Here is a 25,028-nt window from a genome sequence, read left to right as displayed (position 1 = left end):
TGATTTGTTAGTAGCTCTACGTATCTAGCTGGACCTTCTGGGCGCTTGCGTAGGAGTTCGAGAGCAAATTCGGCTTTGTTTTTGACCGCGCGTGACGACGATCGATCGATGAAATTTTTGCCACCACCCACCCTGCACTGCACGCCGGCGCTGCCCTGCCCATGCATCTCCGTCAACGACCGCCCCACGTACCCATCATGACGTCGGTACCAGCCAAACTGCGTCTATCGTTTTCAACAATTTCTTACGCCGCTTACCCTTCGGTTCTCATCAGCTCTTTTGATCTTTTACCGCCTTTATTTTCTTTATTTACACAGAAGATGGCCGCTGTTTTGATCTGGTCATCTTGCTGTAAGCATGCAGATACAGCATGCATGCATGCATGCTGTTGGACCCGTGTGCCCGTTGCGTTCTGTAATTTTACTGTTATATATTACGCGACGTCTGGATGGCGGACTGCGCCGCCTGCTTGGCAGCATGTGGCAGCGACGGTCTCGGCGGCATTAGGAGATGCACCGCGCTAGATTCTCTGCCTAACCTACGGCCGAGCAGACGGTGGCGCCGTGGCGAAGTAACGAAAATGTCCGTCAGGAATGGGCCTTCGTTTCTCTGAATCCGACTGACGACCCATGTGCAGACGGTGCGCATCATGAGATCAGTCAGCTGCATGCAGCATCTAATGACTGGCTAATAATGCTCGTCTTTTAAGCCTGAGACAGCTGAGTGATCGTGATTGCCAGGTGTCTACTCCCAGAGAGAAATCAGGCTCGGTGGAAGTACAGGTATGCCTGGATGCTCGCAGCTCCAGAACCCCGACGAGCTGGCCTTGTTCTCTGTTCCTCATCTAGGACAGTTCTGTACCTACGGAGCACTAGAAGAGAACAAAGGGAAGATGCCAATGCCACACGGCCACAATAATTTAATGAGCAAGTTTAACGGTGGCTCGATCGATCTGCAGGCAACACCAGTCGTTTTCCTCCTTTCTGAAGCATCATCAATCATCATCGTTGCACTTGCACCGAGTCTAGCCTAGCTCCAAATCAAATCGGAAATCTCCCACCCAGCTGGGGGTGCTCTGCTACTGATTACGGACGGGAAGAGGCAGCGTTTTTGCCTCAAGATGCCCAGGCAACGCGGGGTGAAATGATGGTCGAAGGGTGCCCGTGTTCCGGCAAAGCCTAGCATTCTGTGCCCGGCGGCTGCTTCTGTCTGCACTCTGCAGTGCTGTGAAGTGCAGGGTCCCTTCTTGGTAATGCCAATTGTCACTAGCGGCTGTGAGCGTCACATCCCATCCCATGTGTGATGTGTTGTTTCAGTTTCCTGTTTCATTTCACTGTCTATCGGGTCCCATCACCATCAGCTGCGAGGGGCAGAGAGGAGAGAATCCAGGGCAATATGCATAGTAGGCCACAGCCCACAAGCCCACAGGGCCGGCCCCGTTTGGGCGGGCTCCGTAAGGTCCGGCTCCGACCTGTCGGCCCCTGAGCGGCCACCTGATACTGTTTACCAGAGCCTTTTTCTCTCTCCTCCTTTCCTCTCTCACAGAAACCGCCGGAAAAGCTCGTTTTTCGGGCTCCGCGGCTCCGGCTCCCCTGGCACCTATCGGCCTCTGAGCGGCCGACAGGTGCAAGAGCCAGAGCCGCCGGAGCCCTGCCAAACGGGGCCCAAAATGAAAGCGGCCCTTTGCGAGGTAAGTGTTCACGAGGGCTTGTCCAAAGTTTCATCTGCCTGAGCACTTGTGAATGCTTGCCAACTTGTTCGCTTATGCTAAAATTTGGCTTATGTTGATGCTTATGCTGAAATGTTGTGAGAGGAAAACACTATTCCAATAGGGCCGCGCATCTTGATCCTGCTGCAGTGTATCTCCGCGTCACATTTGTTGGTTTGCCTCACTTTTATATTTATATGTATATTTAAGTTAATATAATTTATATATTTTTATGCAGGGTCAACAAAAAAACGGTCCACTCTGGTTTGGGAAACCGGCCTAGACCGGTTTACACAGGCCATTTGGATTCCAGGAAGGTTTTGGCACAGCGTTAACATTCATGCTGTTTTAAATTGCTAATTGGTTTTAGATTTTTTGTAGAGCCTATTCATCCCTTGTGGGCATCAACTCAGTCCTTTCACGAACTACCTTGGATGTTGACATAGTATATGCTGCTAAAATTGTAGTTGTCATTGTAGTTAAGTCCTTTTTATCTGAGATTGTTTAGAGATCTAAATATTCGTTTGAAGCTGTCATATTTTGAAATTCACATTTTCAATTTTTTCAAGTGACCTCAGATGTTGATATTATCTATGCGAAAGTTATAAATCTTGATACAATCTATAACTTTGTAGTTGATGACATTGGGACTGTTCGGTAGGTCTGAAGGAGTGGTTGTGGCTATAGCTTTTGCTATTTTTCTTCTCAGCGAAGCACTGTGCCAACAGCTGCTGTGGCTTAAATCCATATGCAGCAAACATGCCCATTTTTATTTGACACTGTTTAAAGCGAAATATTGATTTTAAGTTGTCATATTATGAAATTAAAAATTTTGAACGGCCTCGGATGGAGACTACAAAATTTGTGAGCTCTAAAACATATTAGCTGTTTTTTTTCCGGATCGCTTGGGTGTCCAAATATTTTAATGATAGATGATATGACAAAAATCAGCGGCAGTAGCATAGTTCTGTAATTTTTATTTAGACAAATATTTTTTGCAAAAAAAACGAATTAAAAATGTAATAATATAATAAAAGTAAAAGCTCCAGAAACTCCGGGAGTCCAAATTGGGCTGGCAGTAGGAAGGAGACGGAATCGGACTCCATCGGGCCCAGCTGCACCGCAAGCCCCAGCGAACGTCTCCAGCATCGGACTCGACTACCGTGCGAGGAGGAACCACGCCCGCCCGCCCGCTATATATATCTGGACCGAGCCCGCGGCCTTTCTCCCCCACGACCCCATCGAAACGCAAACGCAAACTGCTTTCCCGCCACCGCGAGACGCGAGAGGCCGGAGGCGAAGCCGAAGCGAACCAAGACACCACCAACCGTTCTCGAGAAAGATTGAACCCGGCACGATGTCGGACGACGGCGCAGCGGCGTGCTGCCCTCCCGCCGCCACGAAGAAGAAGGCGGCGAACAAGCTGGTGGTGGAGGAGCCAACCGACGACGACGTCTCCATCTGCAACCTCCACCCGGCGACAATGGAGAAGCTGTCCATCTTCCGCGGCGACGTGATCCTGCTGAAGGGGAAGCGGCGCCGCGACACGATCTGCATCGCCACTGGCCGACGAGGGATGCGGGGAGCACGCGCTCGGGATCAACCGGTCCGTCCGCTCCAACCTCCGGGTGCGCCTCGGCGACGTCGTGTCCGTGCACCCGTGCCACGACGCCGCGTACGGGGCCAAAGTGCACGTCCTGCCCCTCGACGACACCGTGGAGGGCCTCACGGGGGACCTCTTCGAGGCCTACCTGAAGCCGCACTTCCTCAACGCCTACCGCCCCGTCCGCAAGGGCGACCTCTTCCTCGTGCGCGGCGGCATGCGGAGCGTGGAGTTTAAGGTGGTGGACATCCACCCGCCTGCCGAGTACTGCATCGTCGCGGACGACACGGAGGTGTTCTGTGACGGCGAGCCCGTGAAGCGGGAGGACGAGGAGAGGCTCGATGGCGTCGGCTACGACGACGTCGGCGGCATGCGGAAGCAGCTCGCTCAGATCAGGGAGCTGGCCTGGTCGAGCTGCCACTCAGGCACCCGCAGCTGTTCAGGTCGATCGGAGTGAAGCCGCCCAAGGGTATCCTATTGTACGGACCTCCAGGCTCCGGCAAAACTCTGATCGCGCGGGCGGTGGCAAACGAAACCGGCGCCTTCTTCTTCTGCATAAACGGCCCCGAGATTATGTCGAAGCTGGCCGGGGAGAGCGAGAGCAATCTGCGAAAAGCATTCCAGGAGGCAGAGAAGAACGCGCCGTCCATCATATTCATTGATGAGATCGACTCCATCGCACCCAAGAGGGAGAACACACACGGCGAGGTGGAGAGGCGCATCGTGTCCCAGCTGCTCACGCTCATGGACGGGCTGAAGACACGCGCGCACGTCATGGTAATGGGCGCCACCAACCGGCCAAACAGTATCGACCCTGCTCTGCGACGGTTCGGCCGGTTCGATCGTGAGATTGATATCGGCGTGCCGGACGAGGTCGGCCGCCTCGAGGTGCTGCGCGTGCACACGAAGAATATGAAGATCGCCGACGACGTCGACCTGGAGGCGGTGGCCAAGGACACGCACGGCTACGTCGGCGCCGACCTGGCCGCGCTCTGCACCGAGGCCGCGCTGCAGTGTATCAGGGAGAAGATGGACGTCATCGACCTCGAGGACGAGACGATCGACGCGGAGATCCTCAGCTCGATGGCCATCACGAACGACCACCTCAAGACCGCCCTCGCCGGCACCAACCCGTCGGCGCTGCGCGAGACCGTGGTTGAGGTGCCCAACGTCAGCTGGGCGGACATCGGAGGCCTGGAGGGCGTCAAGCGGGAGCTACAGGAGACCGTGCAGTACCCCGTGGAGCACCCGGACAAGTTCGAGAAGTTCGGCATGTCGCCGTCCAGGGGCGTGCTGTTCTACGGGCCACCGGGCTGCGGCAAGACCCTGCTCGCCAAGGCGATCGCCAACGAGTGCCAGGCCAACTTCATCAGTGTCAAGGGGCCGGAGCTGCTGACCATGTGGTTTGGCGAGAGCGAGGCCAACGTCCGGGACATATTCGGCAAGGCGCGCCAGTCGGCGCCGTGCGTCCTCTTCTTCGACGAGCTGGATTCCATCGCCATGCAGAGGGGCCGCAGCGTGGGCGACGCCGGCGGCGCGGCGGACAGGGTCCTCAACCAGCTCCTCACCGAGATGGACGGCATGGGCGCCAAGAAGACGGTGTTCATCATCGGCGCCACCAATCGCCCGGACATCATCGACCCGGCGCTGCTCCGGCCCGGCCGCCTCGACCAGCTCATCTACATCCCCTTGCCAGACGAGGCCTCGCGGCACCAGATCTTCAAGGCCTGCCTGAGGAAGTCCCCCGTCGCGAAGAACGTTGACCTCGGCGCGCTGGCCAGGTTCACGGCAGGCTTCAGCGGCGCGGACATCACGGAGATTTGCCAGAGGGCGTGCAAGTACGCCATCAGGGAGGACATCGAGAAGGACCTCGAGCGGGAGAGGAAGGCCAGGGAGAAGCCGGAGGAAATGGAGGTGGACTGCGCCGACGAGCCGGCGCAGGTCGGGGCCGCGCACTTCGAGGAGTCCATGAGGTACGCGCGGAGGAGCGTCAGCGACGCGGACATCCGAAAGTACCAGGCGTTCGCGCAGACGCTGCAACAGTCGAGGGGATTCGGCACCGAGTTCCGCTTCTCCAAGCGGACCCAGCAGGCGGCAGAAGCAGAGGCGGCGGCCAATGCCGACGCCGAGGACGATGATCTTTACAGCTGATCCCTGTACTATTTTTTTTTTCTCTAGGTTCCGCTCACATTGATGTTAGCGTTTTCGTTATAGAAGAATTTAGAGCATTTATTTCATTGTAATTTCAATAAATAATTTCTGTTACGTAGAATTCAGGGCATTTGTTTCATTGTAAATGAATAGTTCCGTTAAGTAAAATCCAGAGCTTGAAGCGACAACTCACGTGTATGTATATAAACCCACCTAGCAGGCGACGTTTTCACTTGTAAATAAATAATTTCCTTGCAGCCTGACTCGTGTACCATACATTCACGATCCATGAATAATGACAGGTGCGGTAGTTTGGGATGCATTTTGATGATCATCTTGTTCCTCGCTGCATCGTCCACGAAAGTACATATTACGAGCTGATAATCTTGCCGATGCAGCGGGTCGTCCTCACCAGTTCGAGGTCAGAACTGCAAGGACAAGGAGTAACGCTAGCAGATGAGAGCAAGCTGACGCTGATACCCAAATGCTACCGTTGCATACCGACAGACAAGTGCTGCCGGAAGCCTAGATGCAATCCCAAGCGCCCGGCATAGTCTCCCTCTCCCCTCGCTCGAATCGACCATGCAGTATTGCCGCGTGCAGTTGGTATTGTGATTGATCACAGTCGTTACAAGTTCTTCCATCCTTAATTTTGGATTCAAGTGTCATGCATGGGCCCTGTGTCTCTTGTTTACTTAATTTTTCTCCTGATCCGAGCTGCTTCCTGCCGGTCATCAGTCGGCGTCCAGTGGCGGCGCGCGCTTGGGCTGTCGTTGTTGCGAGTTGCGACGGAGGAAGATTCAATGATGTTGCTTCGTTATTATAAGTCACGATCTTGTGTTGCTCTGCATCGATATCCAACACATTTTCGTATTCGTTACAAAGCATTGTAAATAATATATTTTGCGTTACGTAAAATTCAGATCTTGCACGTGTGTTTCTGATCTGACGCTGAAGCTTCTCTCAACGATCTCCTAGCCTATTCTTGTAGAGACACTAAACATATATGATTCAATCAGCTCTTATGTGACTTGCTGGAGGCTGATTCGGCATGTCGATGATATATACAACCTTGACAAACAGTAATTAAGTTGTCCGCTTGTATAAGTTGATGCTACCTAGACTTCAATAGAGTAACAGCTTAGTAAGACTGCACTGCTTATAAATTATTTTCATACAAGAACGTCAATTACCGAAGTGCAAATCCATGCCAATCGTAATGGAAGCATAAAAAAATAATCACAGAATTCGCAAAAAAAAAAAAAAATCACAGTAGCAATCTATCTTTCTTTTATACTAAAAAGTCATAGCCTTTTTATATGAAGTCCTATGATCACAAACTTTATATTAAAATTTAGAGATGTGATCTACAACTCTTTTTATTTGAGATCTTTTAGGGACTCAAATGTTTGTTTTAGGTTATAACATTTTGAATTTATTTTTTCAAACCACCTTGGATATTGTCATAGTCTATACCAAAGTTGCAGCTGTCACTGTGATCTACAACTTATAGTTAAGTTTCTTTTACCTAAGATCGATTAGAGGCCTAAATATTCATTTTTCTTATATTTTAAAAGTCAATTTTTTAAAAAAAAATTAATGGCCACAGATGTTGATATTATCTATATACCAAAGTTGTAATTCTCGACACCATTTATAGCTTTGAAGTTGATGACGTTTTTATTTGAGATTGTTTGAAGCCTCAAATATTCATTTTAAGTTGTAATATTGGGAAATTCAAATTTCTGATTTTTTTTCCCAAATGGCCTCGGATGGAGCTAGACACACACTCTGCAAAATTTTGATGCTTGACGAGATCTAAAAATACCATTTAGGAGTCCAAATATTTAATAAAAGATGACATGGCGAAAAAAACCAAAGACATAGGTTCCGCATGCCTTATATCTGCCATATCGGCCAAAATCACCATCGAAACTAATATGGAATATTTTGGGGCCGATGGAGGTAACTTATATGGTTTTGAAAGTTAAGGTTTATGTTGTTCGGTGTTTGAGTTCGAGGGTGTTGAATCTTTACTATTTGCTAGCCTTGACATGTGGGTCCAAGCGGTCAAGATGTCCAAGATAACCCCCCCCCCCCCTCTTCCAATCCCTCTACTGCTCGCTGTGGTCCTTGCGTCGCGGCTCCGCGCCGCCGCTCTCGCTGCCGTCCTTCCTCGTGTTGAGCTCGCCCGCGGTGGATGGGCCGTGACACGATGAATCTCGTGCCGCTTGGATGGAGTGTTAGATTTCATTTTAGACATATTCATCAGATCGGGATACATAGTAGTAGAATAGGTGTTCGGGATTCACAGAGAGGCAGAGAGAAAAGGGGAGTGAAAAGTTGCAGACCATCGAAGGCCGTAGTGGTCGAAGCACCGGTCGGGGCCTCGTTCGCTGACGCCATCTGCGCGCCGGCAGCGACGTTCGGTGGAGAGAGAGGAGTCGTTGCAGTGGCGTCCTTGGCGGCGGCGTGTGCGTCGGGGTGGCGTTGCCGGCGTCGGTGGTGCTTCCCGTCGCTAGCAGCGCCCCTTCTCAAGATCGGGTTAGGGTTAGGATGTCGGTGGGGTGACTGGCGGCGCGCTGAACCTCGTACTGCGAGCCCTGGCCCCCACATTTCCTTTATAGCGCTGTGCGACGGGGGCCCACCAACCATGTAGGGTTGGGCACCCCTGACCAGGCGCGAGAACAAGGCCCAAAAGGCCGTTGGGCCTAACCGGTAGGAGATCAAACCTAACATGGAGGTCTAGCGTCGCCTCCTGGCCCTCGCCCCATCGGTGTCCTGTCATCTGTCCACCTCTGCGAGGCGCGGTCGCCGATTTCATGCTCGAGGCTCTCAATCTCTACGCTGCAGGTCGTCGATGCCCACCTCTCCCGCTCAATTTCCTATATTGCACAGGCGCAGCGACGCAGACCGCGGCGAACAGGACCAGGTCGTCGAACGCGGCGACCAAGAGCTTGGACCGCCTGGTGATTGACGCGAGCGCGCCGCGCAGGAATGGGGTTGGCGTCTCGGCGGCCGCGGACATGTCCCGCGCGAGGCGGTGCAGCGAGCGCAGCAGCTCCCCGTTTGTAGATTGGGCATGGCCATTGAAACACCTACAGAAAAAACGCTGCGGCCGTGATGCACCTCCTTAGGCCTCGCCACCGCCTATTGCGCCTGCGTGTGGGTGACGTTTGTGTCCAGCCACATGCTGGCCTCGGCGCTCCCAGAGCAAGCTGCTCCTGGAGTCCCGGTGTACTCAGCGCGCACCAACTGGGCCGCGGGCACAGGTCCTTGGCATCTGCGGCAACAGCCGACGCGAGCAGGCGGAGATGTCGTCATGTGGAAGAGCAGGACGCAGACTTCATGTGTTCGGCTGGTGGCAATTTCAGTTGTCCGAGTAGGGTAGTGTGTACCTTGGATGTACCTAGTACTATACTCAGATGTGCAAGTTTAGGCTCATCAACCACGCACGTGCTTGTCTGTTGTGCCTGTGAGCTTGTCCATTACGCATGAACCAATGCAGTGCGCGCTCAACCTGATGGCCTGCAGCCTGAAGACGGGTGACGACTGCGTCTCCATCGGCCAGGGCAACGACGACGTGGACGTCGCCCGCGTGCGGTGCGCCCCAGGCCCCGGCCACGGCATGAGCGTTGGTCGGTACGCCAGCGAGGGAGGTCACCTTCACCGGCACCATGTACGGCGTCCACATCAAGGGCACGACGACGACGCGTCGACGCCGGTGGCAGTGATGCTCAGGTGTGGCGTGTCGTGCCAGGGCACGTCGGCCAAGTGCGACTGTGCGAGAACGCCAACATCGGCCAAGTGCGACTGTGCGAGAACGCCACTGTCATGTACGTTGGCTACTAGCTCCCCAAGTCCTGCACCTAGGTGGTCGTGCTTCGTGTTCACGTCCCAAAGCCCTTGCCTGCTATGCTTCTCCGTTCTCGCACAATCACCGATATGGATGGCGTCACTTCGAGCTGCTGGAACAGTGGAACATGCCGAGGATGCCAGCAGAGCACGTCATGCCAAAGGCGATCACCGTGTTGGAGGTTAGTGGCACTAGAGGGAAGAAACTCTTTTACATGTCTTTTTAGACTTGGTGGGTATTTTAGATTTTTCTCAGTACAATTTGACACCGTTACCGGCACAAACGGATGGAATGGCGTGGATGATAAAAAATTTCCGACCAGCGGCACCTAGGTACGCTCAAACTTTTTAATGGGTTATGTCGGGTTCATAAACCCGGGGTCCCTCGGGGACCGGCTTCCACGCCAGGGCTCGGCCCAGGAAAACGGCCTTTCTTTCTTCTGGACCGGCCCGAAAGTCTAAAACCAACAGACCGGAGCACTCACTTCAGGCCCAGGCCGCCTTCTGTCCATCTCTCCGACCGGAGCGCTAGCTCAGGCTCAGGCTGGCTCCGAACGGCCTCTCCGATCGGAGCGCTAGTGTCAGGTCCCGGCTGCCTCCGCACGGCCTCCGCTCGGAAGGCCTGACCCGAGGACCGCCTCCGACTCCGACCCCGCGACTCCGACCCCGCGACCGGGGCTCCCGGGAAGCCTGCTCACCGCTCTTCTCCGACCGGCGCACTAAGGGCCGACTGGGGACCATCCGACCGGGGACGCCCGCTCGGAAAGAACCAGAAGGCGTGCGGAGAAAGGCAAGGCATGGCTCACAAGTCAACACCACTGTACCAGGGACCATACCTTGCACGAAGCAGTGCTCTGCAGCCACCCTGACACAAAGTATTGTAGGGGCCGCTAGAAACTCCCATATGGTAAGCCCCCTCCGCGTGTCTCTGGACAATGATTGCGGTATGGGCTCCAGGATTTGCCATACCGGGTGAACATAGCACAGCTCCTCACATGCCACTAGGCATTCAGAAGTATTCTGTAGGTACCGGCGTCATCCTTCCTGAAGAAGATAGCTCGACCTTCCGTACACATCTGACATCCTACAACGACATCGACAGTATTGGGAGGCTTCAACCATCATTCAGTTTTCATCACCGTAGGCAGCAAGGCTTAGAAATATCTGTACTCTCTCCCTCACCTGTAAGAGCCATCACCTTCATCTATAAAAGGGGATGCGCTCCCTCCAACCAGGGGAGATCGACTTCTTCAACCCAGACTCACTAGATCGACATCAACACGCCCAACCGCAAGACCACCCAGTTTCGACCGCGACCCTTCCGGTCGGAGCCGACCGAACCTCTTGTACACCCCTCCTTTCTCCTTCTCGTGTGTACCCCCACTACAGACTACGAGCACCTGGGCTCGGGAATAAAGTCACCGACCGACCCACACTGGACGTATGGCACGTTGCCTGAACCAGTCTAAATCCCGTGTCATTGAGTGCTAAGCCACCTCCGATCACAACGTACAGTAAAACTACAAATATTTACTAGTTGGTCACTTTCTGCACCGACAGTTGGCGCTGTCCGTGGGGAAGATGCTGTACGTTCAACACTTTTTTGGTAATCGGATGGCCCATTTCTCCGCCACCCCCGCCGTGGCGGGCTCGGGCGATACGGTTCACTTCGGCTCGCTGGAGTTTCCCGCACTCTCACCCGCTGGGATGCGGGCTCCCCCAGTCTTCAAGCCATCCCAGGCCTTCTGCTTCGGAAGCCTGGACTTCGTCGTCGACCGGCTCGGCGTACTACACCTCCGTGAGGAGGCTCGCGACCCGGAACCCGTCGGAGGGATGCCCTCCATCGACTCCGGGACGCGTGACTTCAACGGCGCGGCATCTGCGCTTCTTTCCGAGCAAACTCTCTGCTCAAACCCCACTGTAAGTAATACGCGTACTGTTATTCGCTCTTTATTTACTATCTCCCACCGATCATCCGGAGGAAATGTACCGCTCACACCACAAACACCGTACGACCGGTTCCCCTACGGCCTTGCGTCCACCGCGGAGGCATACGCTCGGGGGCTCCGAAGGGTGCTGGCACCATCCCCCCTCACGTCCGAGTTCGTGGGAATGGCAGGCTGCGTTCCTACCGTTTCCCATGAACTCCCGGATGGCGAGGGCGAGAGCGACGGTTCCAGCATCGGCGATGTGGCGCCCCGTCACCGTCCATCCCGGGAGTGCGCTATGGCAGACGCTCCGGGACAGCCACCGGTGGTTGCGGCGTCTGAGCAAACTCACACCCCTCCGGACCCACGTGCGGGGGCCCTCGCGTTTGTGCAAGCACACGCCGAGGAATTACGACACCGACGGCAGAACCGGCCGCCGCCCGCGCCTGCGCCGTCGGTACAGCCCATTGCGCCCCGTGCGCATGGCCCGGCGGGCAGCGCCCGGGGTCGCGCCCGTCAGATCCAACACGACATCATGAATGAGGGGAACGATCTCCCTCAATTTGCCCGGGTTAGCCAGAACATTGCCACTGCGGCAGTGCTTCTACGCGGCGTTCCCGAGCCCGCCAACCCTTAGGAGCGGGCAGTCTACCAGAACCTCTAGGTTCTAGTAGAAGCCGCCGCCGTCCAACAGACGGAAAGCTCCGCGTCGCGACTCCGACCCGCGCCCTCTCTCCCCACCGGGGGAACGAGGACGCGCCAGACAGATCGCTCCATTCGCTCGCCGCCACAGCCGTCAGGCCCGGCTCGCGGTGCGGCAGTCGCGCCACGGTCGGACCTGGCGCCTGCTTCACGCCAATCGCCCGTACACGAGCGGCCCAATCCGTACCGGGACGCTCGCAGCAGCATCGGCAATCGGCGTCGGGCCCGACACGATAACAATGTCCACCGTACGGCAGCAGGCGACAGGTTATATGTAATTACCAACTTTTATAATGACAACCTGGTAAAACCCTCCTTATTTTTATCTTTAATTGTCCGTGCGTGTATAATAATACACTACATGCTGATGAACAAATCTTCACCCTGTTCGTTTGATCGTATCAGCCATGCTTATCAACCATGATACAGTGTTTTTCTCTCATAATAAAACAGCATCAACTGACTTATAAGCCACAGAAATGATCAAGCGAACCGGTTGCTTTGCCGATGCAGCGGGTCGTCCTCACATGCTCGAGGTCAGAACTGCAAGGACAAGGGTTAATGCCACAACACTAGCAGATGAGAGCAAGGTGACTCTGATATTTTGCCAAAGGAGCTACTGTGATACGCCGCCGCCACAAGATTGCTATTGTTGCCTGCCGAAAGAGTTGTGCTACAGGACGGAGAGTGAGTGCAGGGCGGCGTGCTATCGTTGCAATCCCAAGTGCCCGCCATAGTCTCCCCTCGAATCGACCATTGCATATTGTATTCTGTGATCAACGTGAATGCTTACAGTAATAAGCTAGCAAAGCTCTGTTGTTGTGTGTGTCCCAACTCTTCCTCGTCGGCCTCGTCATGTGCCCCAGCAGACGGCAGAAGCAGATGCGCCGGTCAGTGCCGACGACGTGGACGATGATCTTTACAGCTGATCCTTGTTTAGTATTATTCGAGGTTCTGGTTATTTTTGTTTTTTTCTGTAACAGATTGATGTTAGCGTTGTCGTTATTTATTCCTTATAATGTACTCGGAGTACTCAGTTTCATTGTAAATAAATAATTTCCGTTGCCTAAAATTCAGAGCTTCAGACAGCAACGCACGTGTGTTTCTGATCTGACGCTGATGCTCAAGGACCCATTTCCATCCAGTTAGATTTTGTTTTTACAATGCTTCTCTCTAACTCTCCCAGCGTCTTCTTGTAGACACACTAAACAATCAGCTCTTATTGGACCTACTGGAGGCTGATTCGGCATGTCTATGATGTACTACAACCTTGACATACAGTAAGTTGGCCGCTTGTATAAGTTGATGCTACCTAGACTTCGATAGAGTAACAACTTAGTAAATTGTACTGCTTATAAATTATTTTCATACAAGAAAAACGGCAATTACAGAAGTGCAAATCCATGCCAGTCGTAATGGAAACATAAACAATCTCTTATATTAAAAAGTCATAACCTTTTTATACTATACGAAGTCCGATGAACACAAACTTTATATTAAAATTGTAGAGATCTACCAAAAGTTGCCACGCCACCCTCTGCGCTTCACCCATGCCAATCGTAAGGGAAGAATATAAAAAATAATAATAACAGTAATGATCTATTCCCTCCTTTTCAAATTATAAGACACTTTGTCTTTTCTAGATATACATTGATTTTCCTATGTATCTAGACACAGTGTATATCTAAATGTATAGCAAGTTACGTATCTAGAAAAGACAAAACGTCTTATAATTTAAAATGGAGGGGCAGTTGTTTTGCCCATTGCTTGATACAGCTGCTACAAAAATTTCGGCTGGTACACTCGGCACTGTAGCGCGACTGATTTTAGATAATTTAATAATGTTCTGTGAGAGAGAATAAGCTGAAACAATTCAAGAACAGATCAGCCGAACACCCCTGCTTTCACAGCTCGAAGTACAATACTGAAAGTACTGTAACCATGAGATCATGGCATCCATAGCTTTCACAGCTCGAAGTACAATACTGAAAGTACTGTATGCCGGAAAACACTGCAGACATCATTACCAGAGAACCAAGAACTGATGATACCATTACTCCCATGAACTCCATTTATCCATTTGTCCACAAGCCTGAAACCCTGGGACGTTGCATTAGAAAGGATGGAGTCCTCATCAACTCGTCGCTGGATGTAGCAAAGAATAAGAGCAGGGACTGAATCCTTGTTAGCTTTGTCAGAAATCAGCTCCCTCGCAGTCACGAAGAGAGGGAGTATAGCATCGGGATTGTAGGTCACGTCGGTGCCTATTATGCAATCAAAACCTGCGCCATTACCGGGAAGCTCTCTGACTGCCTTCGTATCATCTTTGTTGCCCCAAAATAACTTCCTAATCATAATTCTGCTCAGCAAATTAGGCTCCAGATTCGAAGAGATATTTTGTCTAAGGAGGTCCAGTGATTCTTCATCCCCATCTGTAGCTACAACAAACTGAGTGAAACTTGCAGCAACCATCGAGCAGATGCCAGCTGAGCCACAGCCCAACTCCAGGACCCTTTTGCCTGCAACAATGGAAGGATTCTCTGCTAAAACAGAGCACATGAATTGAGCAGATTCCCAAAGCATTAAGCCAGTTGATTTGCACGTGTGCTGGTATTCCTTCCTGAGCATCCTTATTTTGAAGTCGTGACATTTTGCTTTGATCCCAATGATTTGTACCTACAAACCAAATGACTTTGTGAACTTCACAAGACAATGACAATGTTAAAAGGCTACCTGGAAATCATAAATAGAAAAATAAGTCAAAATTATTAGTGGCTGGAAAGGATAATCAACTTTTATGTTTATGGTGTTTATGATCATGAACCATTAAGTCATGTTGCAAGTAGAAAGATCTGTAGACAGGCTGGAGACCTGCCATGCAGTTGCAGTAAAAACATTGTATGCCTTGGCAACCATAGGATTGCAAGCCAATGCTACATCTTGATAAGTATAGGGGTTTGTCTTATTGTGTACACCGAACTGAACAGTCATACCCCAAACCCAATTAAGCAAATTCTGTAGCATAATTGCCCTGTTTCAGATGAACAGGGAGAAAGTTCGAACAGACCTTTCAATTTCTACCATTTTTCTTTTGGAGATTATCTTTCCAATTTCTTGTTCTACTTCTTCAGACTCAGCTACCAAGCTTGCAAAGTATTCCTCATGAGCTCTTTGTTTTAATTTTAAATATTAAGTTCAGACGAATTTATAGCAAAGTAAATGGTAATCAATTAGCTGCTGTGACATAAAATTATTTCACTGCACCTCATCAAGGCTGTGTGATGTCCCAAACATGTTGCAAAAATCTTCAGAAAGATCGATTTCTTCACTGCTGCTTTTCTTCTTAGATGTTTCAGTAGCTAGCTTATCTTCCTCTCCTTCGCAAACAAGGAGATCGTGTTGACCATTTGGACCTTGAGGACTAGCTGAATTTAGGGTGAAGGTAGCTTGGACCCAATTCCTATGTAAGACAAATAATACTGAAAATTCAGGCACTTGTCAGAAAACGAGTTATTAGCGATACTCAACAAAAAATTACCTGTTCATCACCAACTCCAGTGAACGGTTTTCAACTTGCTTGTTGTGCACACATATTTCCTCAAGAGTAAATCCACATTTTGTAAATAAATCCACCAGATATTCATTTGAAAAGTAATATGCACGCTGCAAAAAAAAATGATGTTTTGTTTCACGTAACCATTCGAAAATTAGCATATTGCTGGATGAATATGTTAATAATGTACTGAATGTCCTTGCAGAATATATTCATAAGCGATCCACTCACCGTACCATCACCTCTGACATAGAAGTTCTCACTTATTTGCTGTCCCTTTGACATAAGCCTTTCCTACAGTTTATTTTTTTCAAGAACATACACAAAACAACAAAATCATTTAGTCCCAGCAAGTTGGGGTAGTAGCGTCTAAATTGGCATTAACTATAGAAAAAATTCTTTAAAGGCATCGGTATTAAAAACATAGTAGATAAGAATGAATGTGAGATAAACTAAGTGAAAGCATAAGTTACAGGAAGGGAAAACGAGGGGAAAAAAGGGTCTGCATATGGACACCTAGGTAGAAAATGCGAAAAATCAAATGAGAACTCAAACATGGCAACAGTGTTTTGAATAATAATAAAGATAGTTTCTGTGTTCTAAGCATGGAAAGAACATAGCAACAAGCAGGCTTATTCTTTTATTATTTCCAAACAATCTACTTCAACAAATGATTCCAAATGTTACACAAACATACACAACCAAGAGAAAGATAAAGGTTTTCCAAATCATAAAGTTTCAACAATTCTAATATCAAGATCTCAAGAAGTACATAAGAAATTAAACCTGTGCAAGGTCACCGAAGGCATAGTCCCGAAAGAGAACACGACCACCATGCTGATACAAAGACAGGATTAAGTTACAACTAGGCCATTATGACAATTTCTGAGCAATAAAAGGTGATCTTTGGTATGAAGTCCTTACTTTTAGGACAATTCTAACATTCTCCAGAACTATAGGCATTTTATCTGGTGCAACTGCAGAAAGCATAAAGATCTACTTAATATGTTAGTTGTTACACTTGCAAACAGATGTACTATAAGCCAAAATATGTCACACATCTTTTATTAATCGACACTTAATCAGATATAGCATGTTACCATCGTAACAATGTCAGCAGAAGAAGGTTCCATATTCTCGGTTAGTTGTTCTGATGCAATATCACAAACAAATGCATTTATCCGGTCAGGTTTGAAGTCCTTGTGTTTCTGCATATACCATTGAAATAACATCAAGCCAAAACAAGACTAAGCACATTAAACAATTGTTCAGCACTTCAGCTCTTACTGGGAATTAGATAAACAACTACCTTGACCAAATCGACAGCTCGTGGAGAAAAATCACAGGCATGGACAAAAATATCTGGATATGTAGAAAGCAACGGATAGATTGTGTTCCCAGCTCCACAACCAACCTACATTGAACTTCACAACAATCATACTTATGAAAGCAAGAAATCACTACAAGATTTGCGAGATGCAGGCATGTAATAACTATATGTAGTATAAAACTGATTAAAAAACGAAATGTCATAGGTTCTGTGCTGATTTGAGTGTGGATTGCCTTAAAGATACAGATACTCGTATTCCAGATTTTATTTCAAGGAATGCTCATATTCAAAAGTTATTTATTTATTGTTACGATGGTAATAAAATTTATGCACAGTTCAATCATATGATACAGCCATACAACAGCAGTAACAGAAAACAACCTTACAGGATCAATGGCATTACCAACAAAGCAAGGATACAACATTACATACCTCTAGAACCACCTTGTTTTCTCCATCCCGTCCCTATGTTCATCAGATATCAGACTAATATTAGCTTCATGTATGTACATTATGGCAATATTGGGTGGTTGCTGTTTCTTTATGTTTACCTCAAAGTATTTCCCCCATTCTTTATCCAGGTAGTGTCGATCCTTGAAGAACTGTCAAAGTACAAGGACACAAATCAAATGCATGACAAAACAGATCTAAACAAGGGCAAGTTTATGACATGAGAAAGTGCTTCAAGTAGAAAATGAAAGCACCGATAGCATGTGAAACAAGGTCCAAAGATTCCCAGGTTTGTTCTATATCACCATAATTCAGTGGGGAAGAAGGACTTGAGCAGTTTCAGGGAGTATGGCATTAAGCGTATCAGCAAAGTAAAACTCAGCCATCAAATTGATAATTATTACAACATAAATTTTTAGGATTACAGGGATTAAAGCCCAGTGTTAGAATAACCAAGACCAGCAGACCGTTTACAGCATTTGGTGTACACCACCACTCACAGTTTGGGCCTTCTGGCCAGGAACTCAACACACCAGAGAAAACAAAAACTACTAAGCCTTCAACTTTAACCTCTTTATACCACCTGACATTAAACTTCAGCCTCTACATACCACCTGACAGACCAATCTTTTCCAGATTCACCCATCTTCCAGAACCCGTAGTTTCTTCCAAGGATGTCTCAAGGCTCAACAAGTGATACCAGTGGCACTCGGCAAACGAAAGGCAAGAGTATCTATTTATTTAGTATAAATAGGTCATAGGTCATGCATCCTTGCTTCAAACTTTGTTCAGTGCTCAGACCTTTACTCTAGCACCATATGCTACCTCATATCGTTGCCCATAAACAAAAGAGTGAGGTTACCCTTCTCGACTAATGCTTCCTAGCAACTTATCCTACCCAATAAGAATCTAGATTCGAAATTCAACTAGTCTCGTTCTCAAGCTAAAGCTTTATTATCTACTTTAACCGAGCGAGAAACAAGGACAGCAGAGTAACCTTGTCCTCGTGGCGCTTGTAGAAGATGTCCCAATACCTCCTCGCGTCCCTCTCATACTTCTCTGCGTCAAAAGAAGGCTTGTGAAGAGAGCAAAAGGAAGCTCACTGCCGCAACATTCGAGTTGCGTAATCAACCTTTCCAGAACGGAGTGACGAGCCTTCCGGAGCCGGCTGAGGACGAGGAGATCCGCGCGGTGGCGGGTTGCTGCTGCTGCTGCTCGCCGGCAGCCATGGTGCTCGAATCGGCGCGAGGTTGCGGCGCGGTGGCGGCGGTCTGGCGGATGTTCAGATCGACCCCGACGCGAGGCCTCCGCGACGACGCACAACGGCACAAGTCTGCTGCTGCTGGTGGACCGGAAATTTGAGGAGGAGAACGAGAACGGGCCATCCAGCCGTCAGGCTAATCGTCGTTGTGATTTTGGCCCAACTGCTAGGCCCACGAACCAACGGCGTCAAATTAGATGGGCTAAGAGTAACTCGTACTCAGGCCCTCAAAGATAACAGCCCTAAAAAATTACTACCGTTTTTACGCAAGTCACCTTGTCGACGCCACAGCGGAGTCAGAGAACATCTTCACGAATTGACATACGAGCTCTACAGTCCATGAGGCGCGGAAACACCGACCCATGACCGGCGGACGAGGTGCGCTCGAGCAACCAGAGCCGCACTGCATAGCCGCAGCAACGCGAGAACGCGAGTCGGCGAGGAGCGCGCGCGTCAGGTCAGGTGTTGACTTGAATGCTGGGGAGCCTGTCGCCGCAGGCCGCCCATGTGATGGGAGAGGTGTCGGCGCCCGGCGCTCGCCACCCCTGCCGCGCCCGCGCGCGCCATGGGAGGCATGGGGCTGGGAGCCGTGGCCCGTGGCCCGTGGCCGTAGGTGTAGATAGTTAGTGGTGTGGCTGTGCCCCGCCGGCCTGCCGCGCCGCGCACGCACACCATTCAATGAGGCCGTGGGCGTTGCACTTGCACACCGCCCGCCTGCTGGCCGGCTCCCAAGTCCCACCCACGTACCGCTATGCATGCTGGCGCAGTGTCAGTGTTTCGGATCACCGGTCAGTAAATTTCTAGTTTGCGCGTCTGACCTGGATGACTGTGCTCGAAGAATACAAGAATTTATATTGGTTCGGACGGAATGTCCCAACGTCCAGTTTGCTGCTGCTAGTGTTATCGGTATTTGGTTTGTAGTAGGGGTTACAAACGGACGAGAGAGTGAGCTGGTCCCAAGTCTCTGGTGGAAAGGTCAAGTAGGATTGAGTTTTGCTCTACCGTCGAATGCCTAAGCCTTCAGCCGCTCATGCGTGTTAGATGTGTAGGAATGCGGACCTCTTCTCCCTCCATGGGGCATCCTGCTTTTCATTTTATAGATGAAGGGGAAGATACATGTTACATCAGAGAGAGAGAGAGAGAGGAAGACGGAGAGAAGAATGCTTCCGGGATTGAGGCGCCCTCCATCTCCTTTAGCGGGTCCCGCCGACCCTGTAGATGATGACGGGGACGGCTCCACGTCGAATTCGTCACTAGCGCCGTACGTGGGCGTCGTCAGCTAGTCGTGGCGCTCCATTCCATCCCAGCTGACGGTATGGCTAGTTGACGCCTCTGCTGGGGGCCGTACGGGAAGTAGGTAGCACAGCGCTGGCACGCCCGATGCTGTTGGCGACGTGCGTCCTCACTCCTCAGACGTGGCCCATCGTGGCCATGGGTCACATCAAGACACGCCTGCTCCCCTTCCGACGTCAGAAGTTTGACCATGAACTCGTGCTCTTAGACCCATAGTGGTTGGGGCGGTACGGACCTTCGTCGGGCGAGACGGAATCCACCTTCGAAGGGTCGAACGAGGCGGAGCTCGCGCCCGAGGGGGCGGACGAGGTGAAGCCCGCGCCCTCGGGGTCGGGCGAGACGGAGCCCGCGCCCCCGGGGTCAGGCGAGACGGAGCCTGCGTCCACGGGGTCGGACGTGATGGGGCTCTTGCCCGAGAGATCAGGCGAGACGGAGCCTGTGCCCTTGGGGTCGGGTGACCCGGGTCCGGCGTCTTTGAGGTTGGACGAGAATGAGCCCGTGCCCTCGGGGCCGGATGAAATTAAGATACGCTCTTGACCATCAAAAGAGTTAGGGTTCATGACTATTAACTACTTTCCCTTGATACTTATACCCGACACACGCAGCAGAAGGAAATTTAAGGAACACGTCATAAATGGCATGATCCGATAGTGCCAGAGAGACAGGAAGAACGAAACAGAGAGAAGGATTCCGTGGCTCTACTCGCCCAGCCAGCAGCCGAGTAGCGGATTCAGAACGAGGGATTCAGTAGCGTACAGTATCCATCCGTTTTGCGCGCTGATTCGTCCATTACTGTGGTCTGCGGATGCGCGCTGCCCCATCCTTCTCTCTCTACCCGTGCCTGCGTAATGGTGGATAGAATGGAACTCGGAGGAGGAGATCAGATGGTGGAGGAGCGGAGCGCAGTCACCGAGGAGGCCCTGCCAATTTACTCCCCTTCACTTCATCTCGTGTGACCGCGAGCCTGCCTGGTCCTCACGTGACCTCCCTCCCCGTCTCAAATTCTCGCCACGCCTCCCGCGCTCGGCGCTCCCACTGCTCGCCGCTTCAAATAGTGACACCAAACGAACCCAGCTGCCTCGTCTCCATGAACCATCGCAAACCATATCAGTTGGCAGCAGCAATGGATGTCACCAGGGTGTTACTAGTCTGCCACTCGTTGTTCTTGCTGCTGCTCCTTCCGGCGGTCGTCCTCGGTGCCGCCGCGGAGACGATGCAGACCTACATCGTGCAGCTGCACCCGCACGACGAGGGCGACAGCGGCGAGGCCATGCTCTCCGCCTCCAGGTCCAAGGTCGACTGGCACCTCTCTTTCCTGGAGATGTCCGTGGCGTGGGAGCAGGAGAAGCTCCCGTCCTCGCGCCTCCTCTACTCCTACCACACCGTGTTCGACGGCTTCGCGGCGCAGCTCACGGACGGCGAGGCCGCGGCGCTGCGTGCGCTCCCGGGCGTCTCGTCGGTGCGCACCGACCGGCGGGTGGAGCTGCACACCACATACTCGTACCGCTTCCTGGGGCTCAACTTCTGCCCCACCGGCGCGTGGGCGCGGTCCGGGTACGGCCGCGGCACCATCATCGGGGTGCTCGACACCGGGGTGTGGCCCGAGAACCCCAGCTTCGACGACCGCGGTATGCCGCCGGCGCCCGTGCGGTGGGCCGGCGTGTGCCAGGGCGGGGAGCGCTTCAACGCCTCCAACTGCAACCGGAAGCTCATCGGGGCGCGGTTCTACTCCAAGGGCCACCGCGCCAACTACCCGACCAACCCTTCGGAGGCGGCGTCGCTGCTGGAGTACGTGTCGCCGCGGGACGCGCACGGGCATGGCACGCACACGGCGTCCACGGCGGCGGGCGCGGCCGTCGCCGGGGCCAGCGTCCTGGGCGCCGGGCTCGGGGAGGCGCGCGGCGTGGCCCCAGGCGCGCACGTCGCCGCATACAAGGTGTGTTGGTTCAACGGCTGCTACAGCTCCGACATCCTCGCCGGGATGGACGACGCGGTGCGCGACGGCGTCGACGTGCTGTCCCTCTCCCTCGGCGGGTTCCCCATCCCGCTCTTCGAGGACAGCATCGCCATCGGCAGCTTCCGCGCCACGGCGCGCGGCGTCTCCGTCGTGTGCGCCGCCGGGAACAACGGGCCAGAGCGGAGCTCCGTCGCCAACGAGGCGCCGTGGGTGCTGACCGTCGGCGCAGCCACCCTGGACCGCCGCTTCCCGGCGTACGTCCGGCTCGGTGACGGCCGGGTCCTGTACGGCGAGTCCATGTACCCTGGGGAAATCGGTTTGAAAAAAGGCGGGAAGGAGCTCGAGCTTGTGTATGCCGTTGGTGGGACCCGGGAATCCGAGTGCTGCCTCAAGGGGTCCCTGGATAAAGCTGCCGTCGCCGGAAAGATGGTGGTCTGCGACCGCGGCATCACGGGCCGCGCCGACAAAGGCGAGGCCGTAAAAGAAGCAGGCGGCGCGGCCATGGTGCTCGCCAACTCCGAGATAAACCGGCAGGAGGACTCCATCGACGTCCACATCCTGCCAGCGACGCTCATAGGGTACCGGGAGGCCGTGGAGCTGAAGAAATACATCAGATCGACGCCGCGGCCGGTGGCGAGGATAGTGTTCGGCGGCACGCGGATCGGGCGCGCGCGCGCTCCGGCGGTGGCCGTGTTCTCCGCGCGCGGGCCGAGCCTGACGAACCCGTCGGTGCTGAAGCCCGACGTAGTCGCCCCCGGGGTGAACATCATCGCGGCGTGGCCCGGGAACCTGGGCCCGTCGGGTCTGGAGAGCGACGCCCGCCGGTCCAATTTCACCGTGCTCTCGGGGACGTCGATGGCGGCGCCTCACGTGAGCGGCATCGCGGCGCTGATCCGGTCCGCGCACCCGTCCTGGAGCCCGGCGATGGTCCGGTCCGCGATCATGACCACGGCCGACATAACCGACCGGCAGGGCAAAGCGATCATGGACGGCGGCGGCGACGTCGGGCGCGCCGGAGTGTTCGCCATGGGCGCGGGGCACGTGAGCCCGGCGCGCGCCGTCGACCCGGGCCTCGTGTACGACATCCAGCCCGCCGACTACGTGACGCACCTGTGCACGCTCGGGTACACCCACCTGGAGATCTTCAAGATCACCCACACCGGGGTCAACTGCAGCGCGGCGCTCCGCGGGGACAGGAACAGGGGCTTCTTCTGCCTCAACTACCCGTCGATCGCGGTCGCGCTCAGGAACGGCGCCAGGTCGGCGGTGCTGCGGCGGACGGTGACCAACGTCGGCACGCCCAACTCGACGTACGCCGTGCAGGTGTCCGCTCCGCCGGGAGTGAAGGTCACGGTGGCGCCCACGACGCTGTCGTTCGTGGAGTTCGGCGAGCAGCGGAGCTTCCGGGTGACCGTGGACGCGCCGTCGCCGCCCGCGGCGAAGGACAGCGCCGAGGGGTACCTGGTGTGGAAGCAGAGCGGGGGGCAGGGGAGGCACGTCGTGAGGAGCCCCATCGGCGTGACCTGGGTGGTGGAGTAGCGGTCGCAGCTGCTCGTCCCTAGCTAGCTGGTGTAGACGTGTAGTGTAGTGCCCTCTGTATCAAGCTCCTGTATCAAGGTTGGTTGGTTCCTGCGGCGAGCGGCAAACCTGACTGTTTTACCGCATCAGAGGCAGCGAGTTTACAGTAGCTGAATTTGCTAGTCGAGGTGTATAAACACAAGATTCCTAGCTGAATTTACAGTAGCTCATTCGTACACTTGCTAGCTCTCCGCCGCTGTGGCGCTGTTCCTGTTGTCGCCGACTGACGAAAAGCGAGGGAGGTGGTTGTTGTCACCCGACCAAAGTTCCTTGTTGGGCTGTTGGGGCACGGGCACCTGTAGACTGATGAGGCAAGGTCACTAGGTCACCGCACCGTGAGTGTGAGATGAGCTCCTCATGAATCATTTCTGCCATCGTTTTTTTTAGGATCACTGCCCTCGTCGTTTACAGAAGGTCCATGTCACGATCCTTGATAGCAAGAGGGTTTTGCCGGCGTCGCGCTGCCGTCTCAAGCAGAGAAGTGAGGAGGAAGACATGTAGAGACACGTTTTATTCATGTTCGATATCGCTGCCGATCAATCCACAAGTGCACATATAGGTTCACTACATGAGCCAAGCCCAATACAAAATAGGCTCGCAGACATTAACACTCACCTGCCAACTACTCATATTACTAGCCATGGCCAGGGCCATGACAGTTCAAAGACTTACTGGGCCAAGATGGGGGTGAACGCCTGCTAGTTGGGCACTTGGGCTTAAGTGGCTGCGAATGGCAAGGCCTCTCCAGCCACGTAAACGTGTGCTTATGTGGGCTCTCTGCTCCACCGGCAGCCGAGGCTCCCGCGGCGGAGGCCACAGCTGCTCCACCACCACCAAAGTATACGACCACGCCGGGTGGCACTGACAGCATGCCATAGACCCATCCTCCAATGTCGAGCAATGGTGCCCTCGCCACCCTGCAGCTGCGGGGCGGGACCTAGCTAGCGGACCTATGTTAATAAGTATTAACCGAGACAGGTAAAGCAACCACCTTTATAGGTCCAGATTAACCGTGACCTTTCGTTGAAGGCGGTTACGTTACCTGCCTCCATTAACCAAAAAGGCCCACCACTGCGTCATATCGGCTCATTTGTGCAGTGGGAGGAGTTATCCTCGTCATCAACGTACAATCCATGTTGTTGCATGTTCTACAAGAGGCGACGTCGTAGCTCCAAGGATAAGCAGGGCTATCAACGATGAGGACCATCACAACTGCCACGGCCACAGACGGCGACGCCGCTGGCAAGGTCGACCACGATTTTGTGGGCTTGAAGTCCTAGATGACGACCACAGGGTGGGCGTGCACTACGGGAGAAAGACATGCCCCATCCTAGCACCAATGGATGTGTATGGGATGGATGCACTACAGGAGAAAGACCATATCCATGGGATGTGTCCAGTGTAAGAGAGACGTGCATGAATATAGGGATGTTAGAGTTCGACCTTCGCCTCCAGATCCACTCTGCCATCGTATCTCGCGTACCCCACCACTACCACACTAGATTCATACTCCAATAATGCCAACCATCTCATCGAAACTGCACTAGTCCATCGTTAACCGCCACTTAACTAGACATCAACTACTCCGATATCTAACGTGGCTCCTAGACGTCCACACTCCTCTAACGTCAGCTCTGCTGATGCCTCTGACCCGGCTCT

At 52.7% G+C, this 25,028-nt stretch overlaps 2 protein-coding genes and 1 pseudogene across 2 annotated transcripts; 2 read left to right on the top strand and 1 right to left on the bottom strand.

The window, feature by feature from the left end:
• The first annotated feature begins 3,065 nt into the window (after window positions 1-3,065).
• LOC136537452 (cell division cycle protein 48 homolog pseudogene) lies at window positions 3,066-5,462 on the top strand (annotated as a pseudogene).
• A 7,983-nt stretch (window positions 5,463-13,445) lies between these two features.
• Window positions 13,446-18,665, bottom strand: LOC136537451 (uncharacterized). Its single transcript, XM_066529420.1, has 12 exons — window positions 18,413-18,665; window positions 18,278-18,339; window positions 17,382-17,432; window positions 17,263-17,295; window positions 16,810-16,914; window positions 16,601-16,708; window positions 16,425-16,496; window positions 16,287-16,337; window positions 15,732-15,794; window positions 15,486-15,610; window positions 15,212-15,407; window positions 13,446-14,623 (listed from the first exon to the last, which is right to left on the bottom strand). The coding sequence occupies exons 1-12, from the start codon at window positions 18,663-18,665 to the stop codon at window positions 13,913-13,915; spliced, it is 1,830 nt and encodes a 609-aa protein (XP_066385517.1). The 3' UTR covers window positions 13,446-13,912.
• A 2,292-nt stretch (window positions 18,666-20,957) lies between these two features.
• On the top strand, window positions 20,958-23,453 carry LOC136540676 (subtilisin-like protease SBT1.2). The gene has a single exon (XM_066532683.1). It carries the CDS (start codon window positions 20,958-20,960, stop codon window positions 23,328-23,330), a length of 2,373 nt encoding a protein of 790 aa, XP_066388780.1. The 3' UTR covers window positions 23,331-23,453.
• Window positions 23,454-25,028: the final 1,575 nt, after the last annotated feature.

Source organism: Miscanthus floridulus, chromosome 2, assembly GCF_019320115.1.
Source record: "Miscanthus floridulus cultivar M001 chromosome 2, ASM1932011v1, whole genome shotgun sequence".
NCBI lineage: Eukaryota > Viridiplantae > Streptophyta > Magnoliopsida > Poales > Poaceae > Miscanthus > Miscanthus floridulus.
Note: the sequence above shows the minus strand (reverse complement) of the source record. Positions and strands in the feature narration are given on the sequence as shown.

Excerpts from the sequence above, each read along its gene's own strand:
- LOC136537451 (XM_066529420.1), bottom strand. The coding sequence starts at position 18,665 with ATGGCCCGTTCTCGTTCTCCTCCTCAAATTTCCGGTCCACCAGCAGCA. Across the intron at positions 18,340-18,412 it reads CGTCACTCCGTTCTGGAAAG|AGAAGTATGAGAGGGACGCG; the intron begins GTTGATTACGCA and ends CTTTTGACGCAG. Across the intron at positions 16,497-16,600 it reads CTGCTGACATTGTTACGATG|ATCTTTATGCTTTCTGCAGT; the intron begins GTAACATGCTAT and ends CATATTAAGTAG.
- LOC136540676 (XM_066532683.1), top strand. The coding sequence starts at position 20,958 with ATGGATGTCACCAGGGTGTTACTAGTCTGCCACTCGTTGTTCTTGCTG.